The following is a 27,289-nucleotide window of genomic DNA, read 5'->3' as shown; positions in this document are numbered from 1 at the left end:
TTCAACTCGACTATTACCCAAATATCTATCAGCTAGTCAGTTTGTGCCGAATATATTTCATCTTTTATCGTTTATGCAGCTTTCATATAGTCATAAAACAGCTCTGCCTGAATTAGCAACAAAGTTTATCGGTTAAGAGCTCATGTATGTAATTAGGTTGCTTGTTAGTAACTTCCCATATTACGATGAGTAGCATTCATAATGAAAACGTTTTCGCTGTTGTTATAACACTAACAGTGTAACGTAATGGCACTATAAATGAACTAACGAAGCTTTTAAGCAACTTCTGTATCTTTGAAGATTACACAACGTTTAAGTAAACCTTATACTGCTTCTTTTAATAGCTTATCAGTATGGAACGTCAAAACCACAATGTTTACATTTGATTTTTGTTGCCGGAGCTATGTATGAGCTATTGATTTCTGTAATGCAGCTACAAAGGTATTCACCTGCTCTTATAGCAACTGACAAAGCGCTGTCATTAATGCTAGCAGATAGTGTGAAAATAAGCCATTTAGAAGCCTTATTGCTGCTGACGGCTACCGTTAAACGATTAGCAGCAGAGTAGCATCTATACAGATCGAGAAAATGTTGCCTAAAAACAATTTCAGCGATTGATGATGCATAAAAGTTAGCCCACAAAACATGCTGACAGATGTTTGAATAATGGTTGAAATAATGCTGAAAGCATAATTTTTAAGCTTATGTGCTGAAAGCAGCATGTAGGCCTCTTTCTAACGTTTATACAGCATGAATCTGAAAATGCGTTAGTAAAACAACCTGTAGGGTATGCGAAGAAGCACATCCGTAATTTTCTTTGTGATTTACATATGTCAAAGTGACGGTGATGACAGAGCAGCGGCCATTGAATCAGGAGATGAGGAGTTGAATCCTAGGTAGTAACAAAATTGATATGGGAGTTGTCGCAAAAAAAAAACATTAAGAACTCCGAAATTTACTCTCCTCCCAAATAATATTTAATCAAATTGAATTCAGTGGCTGTATAAAACTTATTTAACAGATTTAAAAAATCTGAATAAGCGCCATTGAAGCGAATTAGGATACTAAATGGTTTAATAAAGATTGAGAAAAAATTGTGTAACATGCTGTAAAGTAGTTGTGCAGGCACGTCAAAAACAGCTGAATAGATTCGCCAGATTTGCTGGTAAAAGCATTGAATAGAAGTTCTTGATCATATGTATAGCACACATATTCAGCTTGAAGCCGTATAGACGAGTTGAAATAACATTTACATTGACATTAAATGTTAGTTGGGTATCTTTCTTCTTCTTCTATCTATATCTATATATATACATATACATATATACATAAAAATGAATTTCTGTCTGTCTGAACCTTATAGACTGGGAAACTACTGTACCGATCAGTGTAAAAATTTGTATACAGATTTTTTTGGGGCCGGGGAAGGTTCTTAAGATGATTCGAGACCCCTCCCCAGTCTAGAAGGGGGGCTCCCATACAAATGAAACACCAATTTCTTCATAGCTCGAGAATGAATCAAGAAAATGGAACCAAATCTGGCATGTGGAGGTTTTGGAAGGGAAGATATGTTTCAGTGGTGGTTCGAAACTCCTCCCCCTTCTGGAAAAAGAAGCTCTCATACAAATGAAGCATTACATTTCTGCATAACTCGAGAACTAATTAATTTTAGGCGAAACGAAGTTTGTCGGGTCTGATAGTTTTTCATAAAACAAGTGTAATTTTAACTCTCAAAAAGCAAGGTTTTATTCCGTGTATCGTACCTTTGCTTGGAGTAAGGTATTTAAAGGCGAATCTGCAACCAGACATCTGGGAATACATCTCAGATCGTGCCTCAGATGAGCCACAATGACCCCGCAGCACACCCGTGCATGTTTCTTGCATGAGTGAATTTAGCGTCCTTAATCCTGTCTATGGGTTTATCCGAGATCGTATCTATGCCGCTAACAAGCATGGCATTCCAATAATTCAAGGAACGTGGGCATGCTTATATGACGTGGTCCACCGATTCTACTTCAGACTTCACCTATGTATTCCGTATATGTAGTCCGGGAAGTCTTCAATTTCGAACCTATGCAAGAACTTGAACTTTTCCAAGAAGAAAAACCAAATTTTCTTCAGAAATAAGTTTCAGTATTTTTTTATTTATATGAAATTTTGTATTAAATTCACTACTGGATAAAAATATGTCACAAATATTCATATTCTTTGCTATCATTTTCCATTATTATTTCAAATTTTGCAAGGAATAATTGCATTTTGGACTATTTTTTCGTTTCCTTGTTATTCTTTTTATCCCCCGTACCTTCCAAGAGCCATCGGACATAAAATAAATTTAATATTTGTATCGGCCTTATATAAGGCTAAAATTGTTTCAACTATACCCCACCCACCCTTTAGCTTGTTTGTCTTTAGGTGATAGAGTTAGTGGTTGTAGTACTTGCGGATATTTTTCTTTCCAACCGCCTGAAGAAATATGCGGTTACTAATCCGGTGAATCTTTGGTTGAGGAACTGTTGTGGGAATTCACGGCATATGCACAGATAAACAAACGTCGTAGAACAAAATATAAATCACATGTTTAGTCTGTGGAAGAGGGCTTAACAAGAAAAACCGAAGTACAATTAATTAGAAAGAATTTACATTAGGGTAATGTAGTATTATAATATGATTGTAGTTAAAACTATAAGATACATTAAATCCAGATCCTATTAATTCGACATATTATATATATATATATATATATATATATATATATATATATATATATATATATATATATATTCCGTATATATTCCGTATTCCAGCACATTTAATGATGATAAACATGTGCTTAAAAATTGATGTGTCTATTCGAAATTCGTATCGCCCCTTCATGAAAATTAGTTGAACAACAACGGTCAATAAGCCAACAGGCGCTTGAAATCCGTCGTTTATGCAAATATTGAAAAGAAAATTAATAAGCAGGGTAAGTGGAAACTTTACGTTATGCTAAATAAAACTCGCAGGCATTCTATTCACAACGAGTCGATCATAGATTAATCTGCGACTTACCCTATATTTAGCACTACAAAGTTGCTTGAACCAACCGCCTTCAGCACTATTAAAGTCGATTGAGATACCTAATCATGCATTCGGATCGAACGGCCAGTCAATCACTTCAACTCGATGAAGCTGTTGGTCTGTTTTTTAGTAAAATGATCGCGCTGTGTATAGTACTCGGACTGTTGGCCATTTGTTTCTACTTCAAATGGTCTTGCAGCTATTGGCGCCGGCTTGGTAACGTCGATGGACCTGCACCATGGCCCGTCTTTGGAAATGCGTTTGAGCAAACAATCGGTGTTAAACATTTTGGAGAGATTTTCGGGGAAATCTATCGGTGAGCTTGATTCGAAGTAAGATAAACAGAACATCACTATAATAACGATTCCTTCTAACTGCGCAGGTCATACCCAACGGCATCCTGGGTGGGAATCTACGAACTGTTCAACCAGCCTGCCATCCTCGTTCGGGATTTGGAGTTGGTGAAAGAAGTATTAGTGGGAAGCTTTCAGCACTTCAATAAAAATTTCTTCGAGATAGATGAATCGACGGATCCGCTCTTGTCGTTGAATCCGTTCACCCAATCCGGCGATCGATGGAAGGAACGACGTTCTCAAGTGATGCCGGTCTTCACCCAAATGAAGATTCGCTCTTGCTTTCCTATAATAACTAATGTGGCAGGAAATTTCTTAGACTACATCACAAAAACCCGCGAAAGCAATCCTGACTTTGAAGCCAAGAATGTACGTTCTACTTCCGATAGATTGCAGATCAATAATTTTATGAAAAATAAACTGTTTCAGATTTGTGCCAAATTCGCAATAGATTCTATTGCCAGTTGTGCTTTCGGTATCGATGCCGAGTCGTTCACCAATCCGCATTCCGAGTTTCGTCGGGTGGGCTTCGAGTTGTTCCGACCGAGTTCAATTCTGACTACGATACGCATGCTGCTGGTACTGTACGTCCCAAAGGTGGCTATCCTACTACGAATACCGTAAGTACATTTAAAAACCAGTTTCGTATGGCCCGGTTAAAACTTGATTTATTCATCTATAATTGAGCTTTGCTGTGAGAACTTCGAAAAGTTATAATTGTTGCGCTCAATTGATTGATCAATGTAAATATGTAGTGGACGTGGACGAGTGCGGAAAGATGCCCCATAACGGCCTAAGGCAAGGACAAAACGTGTTTCGATATTCGCAAGTTTTGTTAATATTGTATATTATGTTATTGAGTTTTCCTCATCTGTGCGATAAGTTGTGCGACTACAAAGCAATATCATGCTGAAGGTGGCTGGAATCGATCTAGGAAATTTTCGGGTTGAACATTTTCTCAACTTACCTGGGCATAAAAGTATCATCGTGTTAGCCTCAAGGTCTTCTGTCCTAATCAAAACCAGTGTTGAGAGAAATTTAAATTCTCAAATCTCATCCACGATTCAAATCAAGCGTGAGTTAAACCCAACCGGACTCATGGCTCAGAGAATCATTAAACTCGCGATTTGCATAATTGCATGATTTCTATATGTTCTTCTTCTTTTAATTAATCGAGTTAACTTACTTTGCTTAAAACAATGTATCGGTTTTGGCCGAATGCTGTTTGGCCGAAAGGGTCATTTGGCCGAATAGTTAAAATTTGTTTCCTTATTGAGTGAAGTCAAAAGTAAGATGTTCGAAGGAAGAAGGAAGAAGGAATAAGAAAGGAGGGAGAAGGGAGGAGGAAGAAGGAAAAGCGAACAAGGAAGGAGAAAGAAAGAGAAGAAGAAAGAAGAAGGAAGAATGAAGAAGGAAGAAGAAATGAGGAAGAAGGAAGAAAGGAGAAAGTAGAAAGAATAAGGAAAAAAGAAGAAGGAAGGAGGAAGTAGGAAGAAGAAAAAAGAAAGAAGGAATAAGGCAGAGAGAAGATGGAAGAAGGAATAAGTAAGAGATAAGTTGGAAGAAGGAATAAGGAAAAGAGAAGATGGAAGAAGGAATACGGAAGAAGGAAGGAGGAAGAAGGAAGAAGGATGAAGAAGAAGGAAGAAGGGAGAAGATAGAAGGAAGAAAGAAAGGAGGAAGAAAGGAATACAGGAAAAAGGAAGGAGGAAGAAGGAATAAGGAAGAAAGAAGAAGGAAGAATGTAGAACGAAGTAAAAAAGAAGGAAGAAGAAGGAATAAGGAAGAGATAAGTTGGAAGAAGGAATAAGGAAGAGAGAAGATGGAAGAAGGAATAAGGAAGAGATAAGTTGGAAGAAGGAATAAGGAAGAGAGAAGATGGAAGAAGGAATACGGAAGAAGGAAGAAGGATGATGAAGAAGGGAGAAGAAAGAAGGGAGAAAGAAAGGAGGAAGAAAGGAATACAGGAAAAAGAAAGGAGGAAGAAGGAATAAGGAAGAAAGAAGAAGGAAGAATGTAGAACGAAGTAAAAAAGAAAGTGATGCTGATGATGGTCCCGCCACATACCCTACAAAGACTTGAGCTAGACGAGTTATCTTTTAGATAATTAAATAAGATCAATTTAATCAGATTTGCCAATAACAAAACAAGAAGAAAAGCAGACGGAAGAAGGAAGAAGGAAGATGAAAGAAGGAAGAAGGAAGTTGAAAGAAGGATGAAGGAAGAAAGAATAAGGAAGAAGGAGGAAGGAAAAAAGGAAGAAGGAAGAAAGGAAGAAGGAAGAGGGAAGAAAGAAGAAAGAGGGAAGAAAGAAGAAAAAAGAAGATAGAAGGAAAGAGGAAGACGGAAAAAGGAAGAAGATATGAGGAAGAAGGAAGATGAAAGAAGGAAGAGAGAAGAAAGAATAAGGAAGAAGGAAGAAGGGAGTAGGAAGAAGGAAGAAAGAAGAAGGAAGAAGATAGAAGGAAAAGGGAATAATGAAGAAGATAGTAGGAAGACTGAAGAAGGAAGATGAAAGTAGGAAGAAGGGAGAAGGAAGAAGGAAGAAAGAATAAGGAAAAAGAAGAAGGAAAAAGGAAAAAAAAGGGTAGGAAGAAGGTAGAAGAAAGAAGGAAGAAGTAACAAAGTAGAAGCAAGAAAGAAGAAGAAAAGGAAGAAAAATGAGGGAGGAAGATGGAAAAAGGAAGAAGAAAGGAAGAAAAAGGATAAAGGGAAAAAGGAAGAAGAAGAAAGAAGAAAATAGAAGGAAGAAGGAAGAAATAAGGGAAAGGGAGTAGGGAAAAAGGAAGAAAAAGCATGAAATAAGAAAGTAGAAAGAAGGAAAGAGAAAAAAGACTAAGAACGAAGTTTAAACACATTAATAGAGTTTAAAAAAAAACGAAGAACGAAAGAAGGAAAAAATGAGGAAGGAAAAAGGAAGAAGATGAAAGCAGAAAAAAGAACGAAGAAGAAGGAAGAAAGAAGAATAAAGAAAGAAGAAAGAAGAGGGGAGAAGGAGAAATAAAAAAAAAACTAAGAAGAAGTAAGAAGGAAGAAAGGATAACGAAGACAGAATGGAAAAGAAGGAAGAAAAAAGAGGGAAGTAGGACTTCCTACTTCTCATTTCTCACTCTTCACTACTCAGACACCGTCAAATATGGTCCTAAGCACCCCTCTCTCGAATACTCCGAGTGCTTGCAAGTCCTCCTCGAGCATTGCTCATGTTTCGTGTCCGTAGAGGACTACCAGTCTTAATAGCGTCTTGTACATAACACATTTGGTGCGGTGGCGAATCTTTTTCGCAATTTTTCTGGAGTCCGTAGTAGGCCCCCCGAGTAGCACACATGTTTCATATCAGTTGCCGGAACTTATATGTGACCGAATTTGGTCACAATCAAGTTGTTGTAACCAGATTTGATAGAAATGTGCTGCTAGGGCCGACTTCCACAGATGATATGCGTCCTCAGGATCCAAGGTAGACGAATTCCTCGACATCTCGAAGGTATCTCCGTCTATCGTAACACTCCTTCCCACACGGTTAGAAAAAAGTACCTAATATTAGGTACTTTTCAATCAAATCGGGGGTTCAGTGTGGGAACCCAAAATTAAGTATTTTTTTCTTGAAATTAAGTAAAATTCACTTAATATTAAAAAAATATACTTAATTTTAAATAGAGTAGAGTGGGGCAAGAGTGCGCGTGGGGTAAGAGTACGTTTTCGATTTTTTGAAGTAATAAAAAAAGATAAACTAGCAGCACTGCATCAGTTTGACAGGTTTTCTTGCCAACTATTATCATGTGTAATTGTAAACGATTTGAATAAACAACAAGGGAGATATGGAGTTAGATAACTTTTTGGTCATTTTGCTAAAAATAATTGGGTTTCCGCAACTAGTATTTCATTACCAGATATACGTTCAATCAGGTGAACATTATACCATTTCGATAACCTATTGTAAAGAGTACTTTATGGTACAGAACACCAATCCGGTTGGTTTTCCAAGAATTCAAAACCATTACTTGAATAATTTTTGGGACTGTGGGGTAAAAGTACGCAGGAACCGGTGGGGCAAGAGTACGCATATGAATCTTCAAGTTATGATGTCAAACCCTTATCTCCGGCCGAAATAAGACTTCTTCCAAAGCGCAAATATCCACAACTAAGAAAAAAGGGACAGAATTTGAAATTATCACAAGTTTTTAGGATAAGTTGAAGTAATTCGGTGTTAGAAAGGATTTAGCGAACAAAGCACTGAAGCGAAATAATGAAATTGTATTGGGACTTGTTGAACACCTAAACATAGCACGAAAACACAATTTCATCTAAATGATAATTTCATTTAATCAAAAGAAACATTCATAAATTACGCAACGTTTAGCTGGGAGGGGTTGCGAGATGTGTGACGAACCATATAATTTTTAAAGGATTCATACAAATAGTATAAGATAGGGGGAGGGGTGAAGAAAAAGCCAAATTTTACGTTACGTGATTGGTGGTGATTGGAAAATGCCTTTGTATACGCTACGCGAAACCTGATATATATTTTTACCTTTGTAGTTTTTTGTGTATTGTACGTGGATTTCCCTATTGGACCCGACCGTTCGAAATAGTCGCTCCTTGAACGGTCGTTGAAATCGCCGTTTTCACCTTCACACCCATTTTCATAGTAAAATCTGTCAAAACTGACAAGTCTGCCACGTGCTTTTTGCTGTTTCCCTCGGATTCTCTTTCTTTTTCCGATGTTTTGACATCTGTTTTGATAGACAAGGAGTAAAAAACAAGGTAATCTACCAAACATTTATTGAGTTTGGCAAACCTTGCTGGAAAAGAGAACGTTTGAAATAGGCAAGTGAACCGACCTTCGAATCCATTGGTCAAGTAAATCCACAATATATAAAAAAACAATGGTTTTTCGTATGAAAGTGCACATTTTTAGGACCCCCTCCCCCTTTAAGGGTTACGTAATCTTTAAACATTCCCTAATATATGCTCATTAAACATCAATTAAATGTTATTAACTCTTATTTGTGTTAATATATACTCAAAGCACATGATTGGATAAATGCGTACTCTTACCCCACCCGATGCGCACTTTTACCCCACCGGTGGGGTAAGAGTGCGTTTTTCACTTGTCTTGCAATAAGGGTTCTACTAAAACGAATCTCAATAATTTCAATATTTTTTCCACTGGGTAACATAAAGGAAGAATATATAAATCATCGACACTGATTTGATATGCAGAAACTTGCTTCATAAAGGCCACATGATCGATTGAAAACTAAGTGCGTACTCTTGCCCCACTCTACTCTAGTAACTAACCAAAAGTAAATTTCACTCAATTGTAATCATGAAATTACTCAACGTTGAGTTCCCACACTTTAATGCCCTTGTTGAGTGGTTTTGCTCTTCATTTTATGACAACAAAGGGAAGAGGGAAGGAGATGCAAGAGAAAAAAAGTACCTAAAATTAGGTACTATTTTCTAACCGTGCAGGCGGGCCCTGTCAACACTGATAAAAATTTAGCAGTAAATTCAACAACGCAAACCTGTTTAGCTTAACGAGCCTGGAAAAACAAAGAGACGCAATACTCCTACCTTTAACAACCTTGTGCTCGATTGGAACAACTGATTTGACAGCAAATGCGCTGTTCCAATTTTGACACTTCGTCTCTTTGTTATGAGTGCAGCCTCTTTAGTTTAGCTTAACCATGCAATAACGCAGTAGAGATAACGTCAATCTAATGTAAAGATGATCATGATTTAGTTGACATTACTATGGAATGGCATCGAACCGATTACCATGAGCCACGTAGTAATCACAACTACACATTTTGTACAAAGCACTTCGAATCAACAATGACCATTCATGGTTATAGTCAATGCAACATAGTCAAATTTCATATGTGATTATTTTATCCGTTCCGAAGTGAAAATGTTCATTTGCCATATTTTGCTGTGCGAACTGTGTCAACTTTTATTCGGATATTTTATCTTAATTGCAGTAAGTAGTTCAAACAAGTGAATGTTATACAAATCTAATCTCGTATGTATTTTTGAAATACTTGCAGAATTTCAGTGCGGAGCAAAATAAAACAACAACAAAAATCGGAAGTGCGGCAGAAATAAGGAACAAAAAACTTCTTCCCGGGGGCATATCTATTATCTTGCCCGTGTGTAGATTATGCTGCTTCTATTGATGGCGCGTCAAGATTTCACTGACAACGATCGCTATGTTGCTTTGCCTGTCGTCTGGCGGTTGGAATCAATCCGTAGACCTGCCGTAGGCCATAAAATAGATGCTCGGGAGGCAGGAACCCTCGCGTATGTCATGATTGCCTAATTCAGTTGAATATCATTCTTGTTGAAAATTATGGATAGTTTCCATCAGCTGGAACGACATTCAACCGGAGGCAATCACAACACACGTCGCTGTTCCTGCCTCCCGAGAATTTCACTTTGAGTCTGTACGGCAAGATTGCTATACTGATTGATTCCAACCACCACTCAACTGGCAAATCAATATGTATAATTCTGCTGTAAAATTTGCGCGCGTTATTCTATCTCGGCATCTAAATATTTGATATGTATTTTAATGTATAACAATCGAGACAAAAATAAAATATTCCACTTAAAATGAAAATTAAATTGTTGCTGTTGATAAGAATTCCGAAATTACCACCATATTATGCCTATACTATGGGAAACCTTTGTAATAGTTCAAATTACCATGTTCATGTCATTGCATGCATAGTAAATTCAACAACAAATATTGTCAACCATGCTAGAGTACCTCTCTCAGAAAAGCATAGTAGGGCTGACTACAAACATAAATAGTAGTATCAAATAGGTTATACGTTCTACCGAAATCAAGTGGTAAAATGTATTCACGCAGAGAAATGTTTTTTAAACTCAATGATATTATGTATAAAAACAACAAAAATTATCATTGTTCCCCGGCTAATAATTTTATTTGTTGAATTCAACAAAAAATCAGATTTGATTAGACGAAAAATATTGTTGTTTCTACAATGTTCCAAAACAGCACTCAAAATAAAAATTGTTGAATTTACAATATATTTTTTTGTTTGTACAAAAAATATTTTTAATCCAAAAAGAAAAATTTTTGCTTTCAACAATATTTTTCTTAAATTCAAAAAAACAATAATATTATAATCAAAAATTTATTTTAAATGTATAAAATTTCTTGTGATTATCAATTATTTTATTTTTGGGTAGGCTTCGTGTGAAAAATAAAACCACAATAATTATATTTGTAATGTTTTCAAATATTTACTCCACAAACTAGTTACACTGGATTGCAATAGAAACAACAATGAAATTTTTTGAATTAAATATATTTTAATTTTGATTTTAAAAATAAAATATTTGGGTCTAAAAAATATTTCAATAATTTTATTTTTTAGTTCAAAAAGGTAGATTTTCTCTGCGTGTTTAATTTTACCCTCAGTATGGTAGGCGTTACTATGCCGTTGATTTCAGTGAACAATATCAATTGCAGAATTTAAGGTGGTTATATAACAAAGCCACAAATCGGCCATCTTGGAAACCACGTGCTTTTCCTAGTGATTTTTCAAGAGCACGAATTGAGAGAACAACAACGCCCATGGGGATGAAACATCTGTAGAATTTTGAATTTCGAATTCACCACACGGTTTTCTACTCCTATTATTAAGAGTCCAAATCTAGCGTAATAATTGTCGTACAATGCTGAAATTAAAGTCGATTGTTCAGCATGAGTAAGCAAACGATCTACGGATGTTTCATCCCCATAGGCGTTGTTGTTCTCTCAATTCGTGCTCTTGAAAAATCACTAGGAAAAGCACGTGGTTTCCAAGATGGCCGATTTGTGGCTTTGTTATATAACCACCTTAAAGGTGGCCCATCTTGCCCCGCATTTTTTCTTCTACTTGCCATTTTATATGACGTTTACTGCCATCATGTTTTATGCTTTCTCCTGAAACTAGCACTAATATGCTAGCGAATGCTGGCTGTAGATCCAAAATCCGTTAGGTATAAGCAGAGACATGACCATTTTCGTGAAAACGGTACAGGATTGGCCAGACAGCCTGAACAAGTGTCACTTTCGCAGAACACCCGGAACCTGTTACAAATTGGCCAGAGAGTCTTTCAGTCCTCAAAATGTATCTTTAATAAAGATCCTATATTGATAGTCTTGGGAAAACATGAATTTTGACACCCATATATACATGGTTTCAGATGATGCCAAAACCGGACCCTCCTGGAAGGCCCTTGGAACCTGATATAAGGGTGGCAGGGGACACTATCATTCTGGAAATGTTTCTGTAATCATCGTCTTGCAAAGCCATGCAAGTTAGATACTCATATTTGCATTATCCCGGTCTGTTCTCATTTCATCATGTTCCCGGGACCGTTTTTACGGCAATGCTCATATCTCTGCGTAGTTTTGATGGATTCTCGATCTACAGCCACCATTGGTCGGCATCGGCATACTAGTTCTGGTTCTTGGAGAAAGCATAAAACATGATGAAAGAAAACGTCACATAAAATGACAAGCAGTTGAAAAAAGGCATCTTGAACATACCCTCGGAAAACCCGGAACATCTCCTGTCGCCATGGACCAATCACACGTTTTTCAGTAGGGCAGTATACTAGAAGAGTGTCCGCTTCTGATGGTCCTGGTTTTATCAAAATCGGATTAGGCTACGCAAAGTTATGCTGATTTGAATTTCGACATAATTTTACCTATCTCAACCTTTTTGTCTAACCCCTGTTGTATGTCACACTTTTTGTATGAATCATTGGAAATTTTTGTATGGATTGTCACACTTCGGCCAATCCCCCCCCCTGAGCGTTACGTAATTTATGGATGCTCCCTTACCCCGGAATTTTTTTATTGACAGACAAATAGACTTCGACTTTAAAGTGGATTTTTTGTTATTTCATACCCCTGCCTTACAGAATATGAGCTATTTTTATAGATCCACGTTAAAAAGTTGAATTAAATGAATTATTGGCAGTGGCTGATTTTCTACTCGCCGCAGCCACATCCAGGCGCTATAGTATATGCACAAAATAGCCGGCAAGAGTTAACCGCCAGAAATTTGTATGGCGAAAGACATCTAACGCGGCTTTTCTCAAAATTAGGAACTTTTCATGAAAAACTATTTGGTACCGGTTATGAGGGATGGTGTCCGCTACTACGCCTACCAAATATTTTTTTCGATTAAAGTGCTTAATTTTGAGAAATCGAACCTTAGATGCCTTTCGCCATACTGATTTCAGAAAGTTAACTCCTAGTGTGCCGCTGTAAGCACGCTCAAAGCAGTCGATTCATTGACGAATGATGTTTGTGCATGAATTCATTGCCACGCTGAGCAGATATTTACAACAGATCATCTCTTTTTTTCGCCTGTATAGTTTCGTTCCCCACCACGTAGACCGCTGGTTTCGGAAACTGGTGAACGAAATGATCCGTCAGCGTAAGGAAGGCGAAGTTGAACGCCAGGACCTGTTTCAAGCCGTATACGACACGCTCACACAGAACGGTACCGTAGATGTGAAGAATAATGCAATCGTTGGTCATTCGTTGACGTTCTTGACCGAAGGCTTTGAGACATCCAGCACAATGATGTGTTACTTTCTCTACGAGCTGGCCGCAAATCAGAACATCCAGGATCGCGTGCTGCGTGAAATCGATTGCGTACTGAAAGAATACAACGGTAGTTTAACCGATGAAGCCGTTAACAAACTCCACTATATGGATCGGGCAATGTACGAAACGTTGCGACTACACTCCACGGTTTTTACATTGAAGAAAGTATGCACTAAAGAATATGAGCTGCCGCCCCAGTACGCGGATAACCAAGGTAAGCGGATGGTTTTAAAACCTGGAATGTCGGCGATTATTCCAGTGCATGCTGTCCATCTGGACCCAGACAATTTTCCCAACCCATATCGATTCGATCCGGATCGGTTTTTGGACGAAAACCGCAAAGCACGCCATCGATATGCGTTCCTGGGATTCGGAGAGGGTCCTAGGATATGCTTGGGCATGAGGTTCGGAATGACTCAAAGTAAAATCGGTATGGCAACCCTGCTCAGTAAGTACAGGGTGGTTCAGTCGGACAGACAAGAGCTACCGTTGGGAATATCCCGACAGTCATTTCTACTGGCTCCCAATAACGGAATATGGGTTAATTTTGTAAAACGACATTTATCGTAAGTTGATATTCAGATCATACTTCGGAAAATATAATGCTTAAGGAGCAATTAGTGTACATTTAATTATGCCGAAATTTTCTACTAGATAATTATGTCTCATTTAATTGCTATTGTTGACTTTTCTCAGCTGAGGATTGAAAAACTAGTTTAAGATTTTCACAGTAAACATGTTAAAATACAATGTTTATTAAATTGTGTTAACTGAATCGTGGATACTTGGTAGAATATTTTATTAAAATGATTTTTGGAAGTATATTTAATACAAACTTATCAGCCTTAGCCTTGCTTCCCTACTTCTAAACATGATAGATCTTAAGGCGAATCACCGGTCTTGTGCTTGATGGGTGTCTTTTTGTTACTCATGTTCTTGGAATTTTCCTTCTCATCTGAGCTGGACGAATCGATCGAGATTACACTGTCCGTATCGTCATTTTTCTGATTACCCTCGTCATCGTCATCCTCTTCTTCGCCGCTTCCCGAAGAGGAGTCCGAATCGTCGTCACCGGATTCTTCCCCGCTGCTACTGCTGTCGTCCTCGCTCGAGCTGTCGTCATCGTCTTCCGTACCCTTGCTCTTTTTCTGCTCCATGATCTTTTTATACTGGCTGACAGTGATCTTCTTTGGCAGTATTTGCACCAGGAATTCCAACGACTCTTCTGATTCCACGTACGTTGCTAAGTGTTTGTAGTCCAACAATTTTGTGCCCTTCTTGTGTGCACGTCTGGCGATGAAGTCAATGAACAACTCCTGAAAAAGACAAATATTAAGCTCTTTTAGTGTAATGTCTTTACCTGTTGAGGTCGAAATACGTGTCTGTAAAGACTACAACGGGGGCCCTCCTTAGCCGTGCGGTAAGATGCACGGTTGGAAAAAAGTACCTAATTTTAGGTACTTTTTTTCTCTTGCATCTCCTTCCATCTTCCCTTTGTTGTCATAAAATGAAGAGCAAAACCACTCAACAAGGGCATTAAAGTGTGGGAACCCAACGTTGAGTAATCTCATGTTTACAAAAGTTGAGTGAAATTTACCTAACTTTTGTATAGTTTCTATTTAAAATTAAGTATATTTTACTTAATATTAAGTGAATTTTACTTAATTTCAGGAAAAAATTACTTAATTTTGGGTTCCCACACTAAACCCCCGATTTGAGTGAATAGTACCTAATATTAGGTACTTTTTTCTAACCGTGTGCGCGGCTACAAAGCAAGACCATGCTGAGGGTGGCTGGGTTCGATTCCCGGTGCCAGTCTAGGCAATTTTCTTACCGCACGGCTAAGGGGGGCCCAAATTGCTACATATGTGATGATTGAATTAAATTGTTAGTAATCGTGTAATCGATGATGCGTCCTAGAATTGGAAGTTAAATATTTACCATTAAATAAATTTTCCATTCCCCTACATATGTTCAAAATTCAAACCTATCAGACGTATTTCAATACAATATAAATATTAAAGATTTATTGCAACTATCAGCAGAGGCCAAATTAAGAGTAGTTAAGAGTTCAATAAGTTGTGGTGATTGAGCAATGCCTATTTTTTCAAAATGATCTCTTAAATTAATTTCATGCGACAATTATAAATTGAATGAAAAAAATGTCTGACAGGATTGACTATGGTAACAAAATATAATTTACAGTACAAAGTACATGACTCACTTAATAACACTGTTAACTATCTAGTTATTATCAGATTCTATTGTTTACATTACATACATTAGCTATCGTTTGAAGTCCTTCGAGTCAGGTTACTTACCGCAGCGCGACACATTAAGAACAGCGCATCCTGATTAATTTGCTTGATCGAAGGGGACGTTTTCATCACGGTTCGTATCCGGGACATTGGCAGTTGAGTTGCCTTCTCTTGGTCCATTGTCTTACTTTGAAACGGATTTAAATTCACTGAATATTCTAAAAATTATCGTCTCTTCGTCTTCAATATGAAACAAGCGTTCACTGCCCGCGCGAAAAACGAATTTTGTTTTGAGCTGCTGATGGCGATCTCTTCTTCTTCTTCTTCTTTGCGGGGTGGCGAGACTGACGTTTCCAGTCTATACTGCCAAGGGTTGTCAAGTCGTGAAGCATATACGTTTAGGGCATAGCCATCGCCCATTTGTTAATTCGATCGCGATTTCTAATGATTTTGTTTTTCCTCGAGTTATTAATAAATGGCACCGATCCTTTTTAATCGGTGATTAAGCTAAGTTAAGCGTTTATAAAAGTAAAAATCGTTCTCCAAGATGTTAGTTTCAAAGCTTGTGATTATTTTCTTTTAAGAATTTTGATATTTCTCGATATTCTTTAATTTTAGCTTGGTTAAGTAAACTGTCGATGTTTCTGTGTTGTGTTAGTATTTTTGTATTTTGTTCTAGATTGTACGTATTTCCACAGTGTAGAAGGATATGTTCTGAATCCTCCTTTACCCCACACTCGTCACATTTATCATCTTGAGCAAGGTTCCACATATATAGTTTTTCTTTTGTTAGAGTATGGTATGTTCTTAGTCTTCCTATCGTTACAATTTGTGTTGTGTCTAATTCAAATTTATCGAACCATGGTTTAAATGTTGGTTTTGGAAGTAAGTTGTAGTGTTTAATGCCTTTTTGTGTCGATATTGTTGTGTATTCTTGTATCCAGTCGTCTAGTGTTTCTTGTTTTGCTAAATTCATTGTATCATTCATTGGAATTTTTGTGTAAATCATCTGTTCACTATTACAACCCTCTTTGGCGAGCCTGTCTGCATGGTCATTCCCTAGGATTCCTTTGTGACCTGGTACCCATTGCAGGTATATACTTTTGTTTGTTTTGCTCAATTTTTGTATTATGTCGTATGTAATAAAATTATCTTTTATATTTCTGTTTTTTATGTTTATCAAGGCTGATTTTGAATCTGAGCATATAACAAATTTTTGGTGTTATTTTGTGTTAATTGTATCTATGGCCGTATTGATAGCCATCATTTCGACATTCGTGATAGTCATAGAATTGTTGACTCTACTTTTCAATTCTTCGTTATTTGATTCATACCATATCCCTATACCACAAGCTTCAGTCGTTTTTGATCCATCCGTGTAAATTTTTTCGCATTGACTATATTTTTCGTTTAGATGGCTTATTGTTAATTTTTTAATTGTTTCGCTGTTCATGTTATTAGTTTTTATTCCCGGTATTTCTATCTGTATTGTGTTCTCTATTTTATTATTTCTGTTGTATGTTAGTGTACGATTGTGAGTTAATGCAATCAGATAATTATTTTGAAATGTTATGTATTCTAAAATGTGTAGTTTTTGGTAGTTCGTCTATTTCTAAAAATTTTGATGTTAGTTGTGTAATAGGTTTATTGAGAGAGAATGTTTTAATGGCTTCTTTTTGGCTAACCATTTAGCTCGAAGGTGTATAGGAATTTCACCAGATTCCGAGTAAAGAACGTTGATTGGTGTTGACTTTAGAAGTCTCAAACAAGTGCGTAGTGATGAATTGAAGGTTGAATTTAGTTTCATTAAATTTGTTTTAGCCGTTCCACCATAAAGTGTAAGTCCATAATCAATTTGAGATCTTATGATAGCTTTGTTAATTTTCAATGCAGTTTTTGGGTGCGCACCTTCATTCTTTTTGCAGATCATTTTAATTATGTTTAATCTTTTTTTAATTTTATTGTTTACAAAGTTTATGTGTATTTTATGGGAAAGCTTATTATCTAGGATATAGCCTAAGCATTTATATTGTTCTTTCTGTTCTATTCGTTTGTCACCTATTTTTACATTAACTTTGTCGTTGAATTTACAGTTGTATAGTACTACTGCAGATTTATCGGGATTAACATTGATTTTCAATGTTAAAAGCTCTTCTTCAATTTTTTCCAAAATGATGTTAGACGTTAATTCTACTTCTTCCAATGTTTCACCTATAATGGTTATTGAAAAATCATCTGCATATTGAATGAATACTGTTTTGTCTGTAGTTATGTCATGAAGCGTTCGAGTGTAAAGATTGAATAATATGGGCGAAAGTGGACAACCCTGTGGTAATCCTTGATTGGTGTTTTCTTTACTTCTCCTTGTGAAGTCTCTATAATTATTTTTCTGTTTTTAGGTATAGATTTAACCAGTTAGTTATTTTTCTCGGGATTCTTAGCCTGTTTAATTGTTCTAATAGTATGTTTATGTCCACCGAATCGAATGCTTTTGTTAGGTCTAAGAAAATAGTTGCAGCTATTTCCTTTTGTCTTTTAGCTTCTGTGATTAATGTATTGATATGGTTAATACAGTTTATTGCGGAATACCCTTCTCTAAAGCCATATGATAATTTAGGCATTAGTTCGTGTTGCTCTATAAATATGTTTAGTCTTTTTTTAACTTCATTATTAATAATTTTTAAATTTATATTAATTAATGCTATTGGTCTGTATGATGTTTCTTTGAGTTTATCTTTTCCTTGCTTCAGAATTGGTATTATTTTTATTATTAACCACTCTTCTGGTATTTTTTCATCCAACCATACTTGGTTTGTTAGTTCCAGTATTTTTGTGAGTAAATTGAGATTAATCTGTTTTAAGAAATAGTATGATAGTTTGTTTTGTCCTGGAGCGGATGAGTCCTTCCGTTCTTTCACAGTGGTTATCATGTGTTTGATGCTTAAGGGTGCTAGATATGTTTCTTCTTCTACGTCATAGTTTGTAAACATAATTTGATTAGTATCTACTTCTTCTTTAAAGTTTAGTTCCATGAATTTAGTAGCTAGGTCTTTGTTGCTTATTATTTCTGAATTGTCTTTGTGTTTGAAGTTTCCACTAACGCATCTAACTATTTTCCACATTTCATTTACTTTCGTCTGTTCGTTTATCCCTGTCTAACATTTTCTTCCTATATTCAATAACCTGGCTTTTAAGTGCTTTTTTAAAATTTCGTTCTGCTTTTTTGAATTCATGTTTATTTGCTAGTGTGAGATTATTTCTAAACTCTATATGTTTTTTATTTTTTATTTCATATAACTTTTTAATGTTGTGATCCCAGTATGGTTTAATTTGTTTTTTACTGTTAGGGTGTATTGTGTATGTTGCTTTTTGTAATGCTTGGTTTATTTCTTTGTTAAGATCTTCAATGTTGTTTAGTGTTTTTGGGTCTATTTGGTTAAGGTTTTCTATTGCATTTTTTTATTTTAACTATTGTTCTTTTTGAGCTATTTATGAATTTGTTGAAAAGTGTGATTCTACATTCTATTAATTTGTGATCTGATCCTATATCTTCTGTACTTGTTTCCCAATTAATTAATGGTGCTATGTCCGGTGTTGTGATCGTTAGATCTATTGCCGAAGATATGGAATTAATATCTTCCCATCTAGTTGTTTCTCCTGTGTTTAAGAATGTTACATCGTTATTTTCGAATAACTCACATATGAGTTCACCTCTCCTATCCGTTTTATTTGATACGTTGTCCCATATTGGGTGATGGGCGTTGAAATCTCCTCCTAAGAATATTGGTATTGTACTGTGCGTCATATATTGGAAAAGTTTTTCTAGTGGTTCTTTAATTTCTGTTATTGGAGTGTCAGGTGGTATGTATAGTGATATAAATATGATTGTTTGTTTTATGTTTTTAATTTGACTGCAGTTAGTTCTAAATCTATGTCGTTCATTATGATTTCTTCGTATATTAGAGTAGGATGTATTAAAATACCTGTACCTCCGTAGCCATCTGGTCTACAGTTGTTTATGAAATTATAGTTGAGAAATTTAAATTTCTCATCTGGCTTTAGCCAAGTCTCTTGGAGTAAGAGTATATGTATGTTTTTTAATTTTAAGTATGTTTTTATTGTTTCTCTTTTGTGTAGTGGTCGTATGCTGTGAATGTTTATTTGAGATATGTTTAAATCACCTTGGAAGCTATAGTCCATGAATGTGTCTAACAAAAATGGTTTCACTTACTATGGTGAGATTTGGTAAATGTCATTATATTTTGTATTATAGAAGCTATTTCGATCAGAAGAATGTCTGATTCTATTTTATTGTCACTAGTTTTGTCTGTAATCTTTTCTAGAATTTGTTGTAGCTGTCTGGTCAAATTTTCTTGTTCAGTTTGTATTTTTTCTGTTTCTGTAACTTTGTGTGGGTTGTTTTTTATCACTTGAACCTGTTCAGGGTAGTTTTCTACTGTCGGGAATGTGTTTCTGTGTATTTCTGTTCTCTGTTTTTTTGGGTTTTCTTGATGGTCTTTTTTTGCAATGTTTTGTATCAAAGTTCTGTAGTCAAGGTTTGGTGTGCTCTTCTGATTAACTCGTCTGAATGTTGCGTTTGTCGTACTTGGTTGTTCCAATTGTGGGAATTCAACGGCAGACTCTAGCAAGGCAAAGTTGTTGGAAGTTTTAATGCTCGGTTTCGGATAAAACTGTTCGGCTTCCTGGAAGGTCATTTTGTTTACGGTCATGGTTACGTTTATGTGTTCCATTCTTAGACGTTCGGGACATTCTTTGTGTGTAGGGAGATGATTTCCTCCACAGTTTCTACACTGCCAAAAATATCTATATAAGATATATGTGTCGCCGTTATAGATTTTTGCAATAGCTCCACCCTAATATAATCGATATAGAACCACACATAAATTAAATAATTGCTAATTCGAGACCACACATAAAGTTTATTTTGATATATATTTTATAAGTAGCTCGCGTAGAGAATGGTTATGTGTGCGCTGATATACATCATAAGTTAAATCTATGGATTTTTGCCAATAAATATGTGTGGATTTTCAGTAGTGTACAGTTTTTCTTTTGGTTTTCATCACAATGTGTGTGTTCGTCTGTTATGTATTTGCCGCAGGTGATACATGTTTTTTTGCTTTTACAAGCCGTTTGCTTGTGCCCTAGTCTCCAACAAGAGGTACAGATCCTAACTGGGTAAATGTAGATTTCGGGTTTTTCACAAACCCCATAAATTGAAACTGTTCTTGGTAGTTCTGGTCCTTCAAATGTGATTTTTATTGACCTTGTGTCGATTAAACTAGATTGTGTGTCTCAGGGTCTTTTCGTCGTTTTATTCTTTCGATTCTTGTGATTGTTTTTCTGAGATCGTGTTCTGATAGATTTCTTTTCTGTGAGTGAGACGGGTACGTTTTTCAGTATGCCTGTTGTTTCAAGTAACATTCTTGGAATGAAAGCTTTGTAGTTGTTGTTTTTAGTGTTTGTGTTGAGTTTAATATCTTTTCTGCGTCTTTTGGTCGTTTGTAAATTAGTTTGTATCTGTATTGCCCTGCTCGTTTCAATTCGGTGAATTGGTCTAACCCCTAGCTCGTGTAGGAATTTACCTACCTCCATCGGCTCGAGTAGGTTCTCCCCTTCTTTGATTGAGATAGGTTCGATAAATAAGACATCGTGTTGTGTGTTTTTGATCAACATTGTTTGTTCGCTTTGGTTTGTATTTTTCAGATTGTTTGATTTCTTGTCGTTTGTGTGGCTTTTGTTGGTGTTTGTTTGTTCACTGTCTTTTGTTTGGATTTGTGTTTGTGATCTTGTGTAGTGTTGTGTTTGTGATTTTTTGAGTTGTTTGACTTGTTTTTCTTGATGTGTGTTGGTTTCTCGTCTTTTCCTTTGTTGGTTTTCTTTTTGTGTTTGTGTTTGTTGCTCATGTTCGATGAATCCTTCAAAAGATTCTTCTTCATCAGTGTGGGGTAAATTTGTATCCATCCAATCCTTACCTTTGTCAGGGGGAAGTTTTGGGTTGTCTGTTGGTGCGGAAGCCATGTTTGGTGTCAACCAAGCATATGCTTGGGGTCCACCACTCTTTTTGTTTAACCTAGCTTATCAAAAAATATCGGTTTTTCTTTTTAATTTCTATTCACTACTTATTTCCTAACACTTATTGAACGAAATCTTATTCTCCTAAACTATTTACTAATATTACAAATGAAAATTATTAATTAAACGAGTATTTAAAAAATCACTAGAAATTTAAGGTTATGAAAATTTTTCGCACACGCGGTTTAGATGCTTCACTACACTTGACGCTTGGCTTTCAACTTTCGCTTTTGTGATCCGCTTCGAACGACGGTTTGAGAGGTTGTGTGATGGCGATCTCGATGCTTTTTCTGTTTGACGTTTGTGCTGTTTTTCTCCGAACGGCGAATGGAGTACTAGAACATAACGTTTGTGCACAGGGTGACCAGAAATAAATACGGAGATTTTCTCGCTTAACTTTTCAAAAGGACCTAAGTAACATTTTTTTTCATGAATTCTCGCTTAACTTTTCAAAAAGTTCCTAAGTAACATTTTTTTCATGATTTAATTTGAGTATTGCAATCAACAGATTAACATGAAATATTGCGCATAAGCCCCAAAATTTTATTCCCACCTTTGGGTTTCCGCGCCGAGCACTCAGCGCCAGACTCGGCGACAAGGAGATAGTGGTCAAGTTGGTACTCCTGATTTTTTGACAACTGATGTCGATTAGTTGTGTGAGTGCACCGGTGTCAAAAAATAGAGCTTTTGGCTGAAAATTTAGTTGTCAAATGCACATTTTGACAGCAATATAGATGTATGAGTGAATGAAATATGCAAATGCTCTATCGCGGAAGCAGTCGCTGAAGACAAGTGTCAATGGTTTCAGTGACGAAACGAAAAGTTTCAATGCAAAAAGCAATATATTGATTGCATTATTCAGATTAAATCATGAAAAAAATGTTACTTAGGACCTTTTGAAAAGTTTAGCGAGAATTAATTTGAGTACTGCAATCAAAAGCTTTCATGTTTTTCTGTTGATTGCGCTATTCAAATTAATAATTAATAAATTATTCATGAAAAAATGTTACTTAGGTCCTTTTGAAAAGTAAAGCGAGATTTCCCATAGGATCTGTTCAAATTTTACGTAACGCAGTAGGAGGTAAGGGGTCTGAGAGGTACAGGAGGGTGAAATGCATGTCATCCGCGGTACAATGGCACTCTACCCAACATCGTTTTTGGTACTTCTGTTTTTGGTACCCAGTTTCTGGGTAGTATTTATACCCGAATTCAGCGCTCATTTTGGGTGATTGGTTGGGACGCAGTTAGTGCTAATCATCGGCAATTAACTTCTCCTGGCGAAATCTTGCAATTGGTTGTAGTACATCGATCCTTTTGTGTTTGTATGGCTTCTTTATGTCGAAAAATAGCTCGTCGATACTTCCGAAGTTTTGTTATCATGAAACAAACGAAATTAAAACAAAAACATTGTACGCCATATTGACTGAATGGTGGGTAGGTGTTTTAGCATTCTCTTCAGTCCCCTGGAGAGGTAGTTTAATTTTTATTACGCAACATATTTAGGGGGTGAGATATTGCGCATACCCGAATAGAAAACACAATAAAATTACATTAAAATATTATAAAATTACAACACATTTTATTGATGAACAATCAATTCTATTGTTTCTCTGTTGTACCAATTAAATTGCCTTATTGTTGTTCCTATAAACGTACACTAAAATCTATTGACAGAAAAAAGTTGACAATAGAATAACAATAAATATTGTAACGGCAAAAATTTATTCGAGAAAAAAACGATTTTTTTATTGTTACGGTAACTAACAACCCCTATTTTCTATTGTAAAACTGCCATTTACAATAGGATTTATGGTGGAAAACAATATACCTAATTGTTAAGGCTCCGTCAGACGTTGCAAGCAAATCACTCGTATACGAGCGAATGATTTCAGAGAGCACTCGCAATTGCAGTCACACGTAGCCGTTTTTTTTGCAAATGTCAGATTTACTCTCATGCAAATTTAAACAAAAACAAAAAACTTGTTTTTTGGCCACAAAATCTAATTTCATTCCTATTTTTGCAATGCAACACTGCCACCTGAAAACTTTTTCACTTTTGCGAGAGAAAAATTTGCTAGTGCTGCACTAGCAAGCGCAATTTCGTTTCTGCGAGTTGAAAATTTTTAACGCTTAGCAGTCACACTGCAAGCGAGCGTTTGCTTACGAGTTGTCATTTGTTTGCATGCAATCACTTTCAGTATAGTCAAACAGGCAAATCTTTGACAATTGTCACTTTCTGCGAGCAAAATGCTAGTTGCGAGTGATTTGTTTGCAACGTCTGATTGCACCTTTATTCTATTGTGAGCAACATTAGAGTTTATTGTAATTTCAATTAAATTTATCGTATTGTTTCAATAATTTCTATTGTAATTCTATTGTACTTTTTATTCGGATAAGCCCCAAAATTTTATTCCCACCTTTGGGTTTCCGCGCCGAGCACTCAGCGCCAGACTCGGCGATAAGGAAGATAGTGGTCAAGTTGGTACCACCGACAAACCGACGGGCCTCTCTGATTCACGGATACAAATTTCATCCATTTCATATGTTTTTCATATATGTTTACCGTGGCCCCCGGTAATATGACCGCTTTTAATCTGAACACTTTTTAATTTGAACCCCGTTGGTTTGAACATCGTTCAAATTAAAAATGATTCAAACGTCATTTAGCACGTGGAATCTAGAGAAGATAAATGAAACATCGTGAAACGGAACGCAGAATCAAAACAAACCAGCAAAGAGAGCGGCCAGAAACCAGTTTTTCTGATGCAAATAGAGTAACCAGAAGTTCAAATTAAAAATGAACCCCGTTAATTTGAATGAGGTACCGTTCAAATTATCGGGGGTCCACGGTACTTCCAAAATGGTAAAATGTTTGAATCAAACATATTTATTTTTAAAACCAAATTGAATCCCTGTTTCTTTTATACGTACACTAGTGGGCAGCCCCTCGCTCGCTCTTGCAAAAGTAAACAAAAGCTCGAGTTCGGATCGGATCCGATCGGAGGTCAACAGAAGAGCAGGAGCAAGCGTGGAATAATATGTTTTATTGCTTCCAAATTGATGATAAGGATGTTTTTCAGGTACAGAAAGGTAAGTAAATGCAATATGAACGATTGGAATTGTGAAATCTGGTAGCCAAATGCTACCAGAATATGAAAATTGGTAAAGTTGATGAGAAAATATTATGAATGGCCGAACCAAAACAATAATATCCATGTTTGCTTCAAACATTTAGCTGGTTGAAACAACTTGAAACGCACATTTGATTCCAAAGTAAGTTTTCGTTCGCTTCAAATGCAACAATATGTTTGATCCAAACATATTTATTTTTGATGCCAGAACAAACTGAATTATTGTTTGGATTTACCTACACTACAAAAAAATCAATAATTTTCTACATGTGCAACGACACATAAAACGATCAGAATGTACCCGCTATATAATTGATGTGGGCTTTATAATTTACAAGCGAATACAGATACCTTATATATGCATTAGTTATCGCGAACAATTGCACCCCTTTTCAAAAGTATATGTGGAGACTAATGGTTAAAAACCATAACATCTCACACATAAATCTGATTATGTTGAAACATGTCATTGATACCGATACGAATCACGCGAGAAACCACAAGAAGTGTCGAAAGGAAAGAAAAAATGGCGAGTGAACGCATGTAAGAAAAACTGCGCATCGAGAATTTGGGTTTTCTTACAGGTAGGACATATTGTTCGTTATAATTTTATGTTTAATGCATACTATTTTGGCATTTCTTCATTCCAGATTTTATTCAAGTGGATACAAGTCAATAGGGCACTGATTAAACTCGGAATGAATGCGGTATGTTTGGAGGCGGAAAGAATGCGGTATGTTGGAGCTCGTAACATGAGGATCATGAGACTAGTGGACAGTTTGCACTCCCGGAGGGATGTTTTTACCCTTCCTTAGATAATGCCGGCAGCTGCGGCGGAGACGGTTGTTGATCCGGCAGTATTCATGGATGTTGCAAAGACGTAGGATGTTGCTGTAGGTAAGGGAAGATCCATTAATTACGTAACGCAAAAATTGACCATTTTCAACCCCCCCTCCTCCCTATGTCACACTTTTTGTATGAATCATTGAAAATTTTTGTATGGATTGTCACACTTTGCTCATCCCCCCCTTCCCCCTCTGGGCGTTACGTAATTTGTGGATGCTTCCTAATGCGGAAGTTCAACTTTGATGATAATTGACAACGAAAAAGCCGGTGACAAATAAAGGTTGGCATCCTGAGCAGATTATCACACTGACCTCTACGCGGAGTACGTAGGTATATGCTGCTGGGGCCCAAAAATACGATGACGCGAGAATCATAGATGATCGCAGAAAATACGTGGACGCGGAAGCGGAAGTTTAAATACGATAAAGAAATAAAATTAATCCAATAATTCTTTCTAAGTTGCTTAATTATTTTTCCATGCGTTGAATATTAATATGCTCGTATAGACAGATTCAAACGAATCAATAAATGAATTTTATGTCAAACATCCATTTGATTTTATTAACAAAAACGATAAAGATAACCCAACAAACATTCACTAGTTGAACAAACATCAGTGTGATGATTTAATTCAGCGCTGTGTTGAATAATGTCTGTACTATTTCTTATCACAACTTCTGTTCAAGCTTTGTTCACACAATTTTGGCGAAGTTATACAACTACAACATCTCATTTTGAAAAACAACTTTATTAACTGATTCGTTAAACCTTTAATAAGCATTTTACTAAGCCTCAATTCAGCTACATGTGAATTCTTCGAAAATAATAACGCATAGAAGGTAACATCAGTAAGATCTCCAATGAACGTATTTTGAAGCAATTGCTATTTTTCATATACGTAATAATTTTAAAATTTCCTAAATCGGGTCTCGAACTGCTGTCATTTGATCATCCGCCGGTAACGTTGTCATCCGCGCCATCCTTGATTTGTTAGATATGGCTCACTCAGTGCATAACATAAATAATCTTATTGCTGAATATGAATCATAATTGGACTCTTATTCAATAAGTCGATCTGTCAAACTACAGTTTGTTAATAACTGTACAAGATTTTTATTTCAACCATTGTCCAGCCAGTCATAACCATCGCACACTAGGAAAAATACGAAAAAATAATGTCGATAAACGATAAAATAAAATCCGTCCCTAAAGCTATTTATGGATTTATGAAAATAAAATCAATGTATATTCGGCCTTCCTCAGAATCTCTTGATAATCGGTTGCGATATTATTGTCAAATGCTAAGATTATTCCAATTTCGCAGCAATAAAGATCAACATCCATGCGATAATATTGGGATTCCACACATCAAAGATTCAATAATTTTCCGATGTTATTCAGCGGCGTTATGTCCGGCTTTTAGTAAATTTAGTTTTGCATGAATGCATGATTTTTTTTATTGCTCCAGCAGTTTCGTTCGTTATAATCTCCGACAGTTTAATAAATCACGGAAATAAAAAGCATGTCTTGAAAATAAATCATTATTTTTCTATAAATTAAAAGATCTAGAATCCAGATTTTCTCTCAAACTAAAAAAGCATGTTTTTTCCCACTGTGCGATAGATCAGATAAATGTGAAATCCAATGGTCAAGAAGGAGAAAGGTAAAGAAGGATGTCTAATGCCTGCTTATTAACTTACTATTCAAACTCAATTCGAATACCCTTTCAGAGCATCACATCATAGTCGAACAGAGAACTTTAAAAATCATTAGTTCAGTACATTGTTAAACTTCCCCAATGTGCTGAAATGTGATAAAACGAAAACGTAAGTTCGACTTCAAATAAAAGTAGTAAACAAATAAATAGGCCATGTCGAATATTAGTTAGATTAAATACTGAAATGAAAT

At 36.1% G+C, this 27,289-nt stretch overlaps 2 protein-coding genes across 2 annotated transcripts; one reads left to right on the top strand and one right to left on the bottom strand.

The window, feature by feature from the left end:
• Positions 1–3,197: 3,197 nt before the first annotated feature.
• Positions 3,198–13,649, top strand: LOC134208703 (probable cytochrome P450 308a1). Its single transcript, XM_062684521.1, has 4 exons — positions 3,198–3,379; positions 3,446–3,785; positions 3,846–4,036; positions 12,816–13,649. Exons 1-4 carry the CDS (start codon positions 3,198–3,200, stop codon positions 13,618–13,620), a joined length of 1,518 nt encoding a protein of 505 aa, XP_062540505.1. The 3' UTR covers positions 13,621–13,649.
• A 116-nt stretch (positions 13,650–13,765) lies between these two features.
• LOC134208707 (chromatin accessibility complex protein 1) lies at positions 13,766–15,639 on the bottom strand. The gene is made up of 2 exons (XM_062684524.1): positions 15,372–15,639; positions 13,766–14,366 (listed from the first exon to the last, which is right to left on the bottom strand). The coding sequence occupies exons 1-2, from the start codon at positions 15,486–15,488 to the stop codon at positions 13,932–13,934; spliced, it is 552 nt and encodes a 183-aa protein (XP_062540508.1). The 5' UTR covers positions 15,489–15,639; the 3' UTR covers positions 13,766–13,931.
• Positions 15,640–27,289: the final 11,650 nt, after the last annotated feature.

The sequence above is a fragment of the Armigeres subalbatus genome, chromosome 2, assembly GCF_024139115.2.
Source record: "Armigeres subalbatus isolate Guangzhou_Male chromosome 2, GZ_Asu_2, whole genome shotgun sequence".
Lineage (NCBI taxonomy): Eukaryota > Metazoa > Arthropoda > Insecta > Diptera > Culicidae > Armigeres > Armigeres subalbatus.
This window is presented reverse-complemented; position numbering and strand designations above follow the sequence as displayed.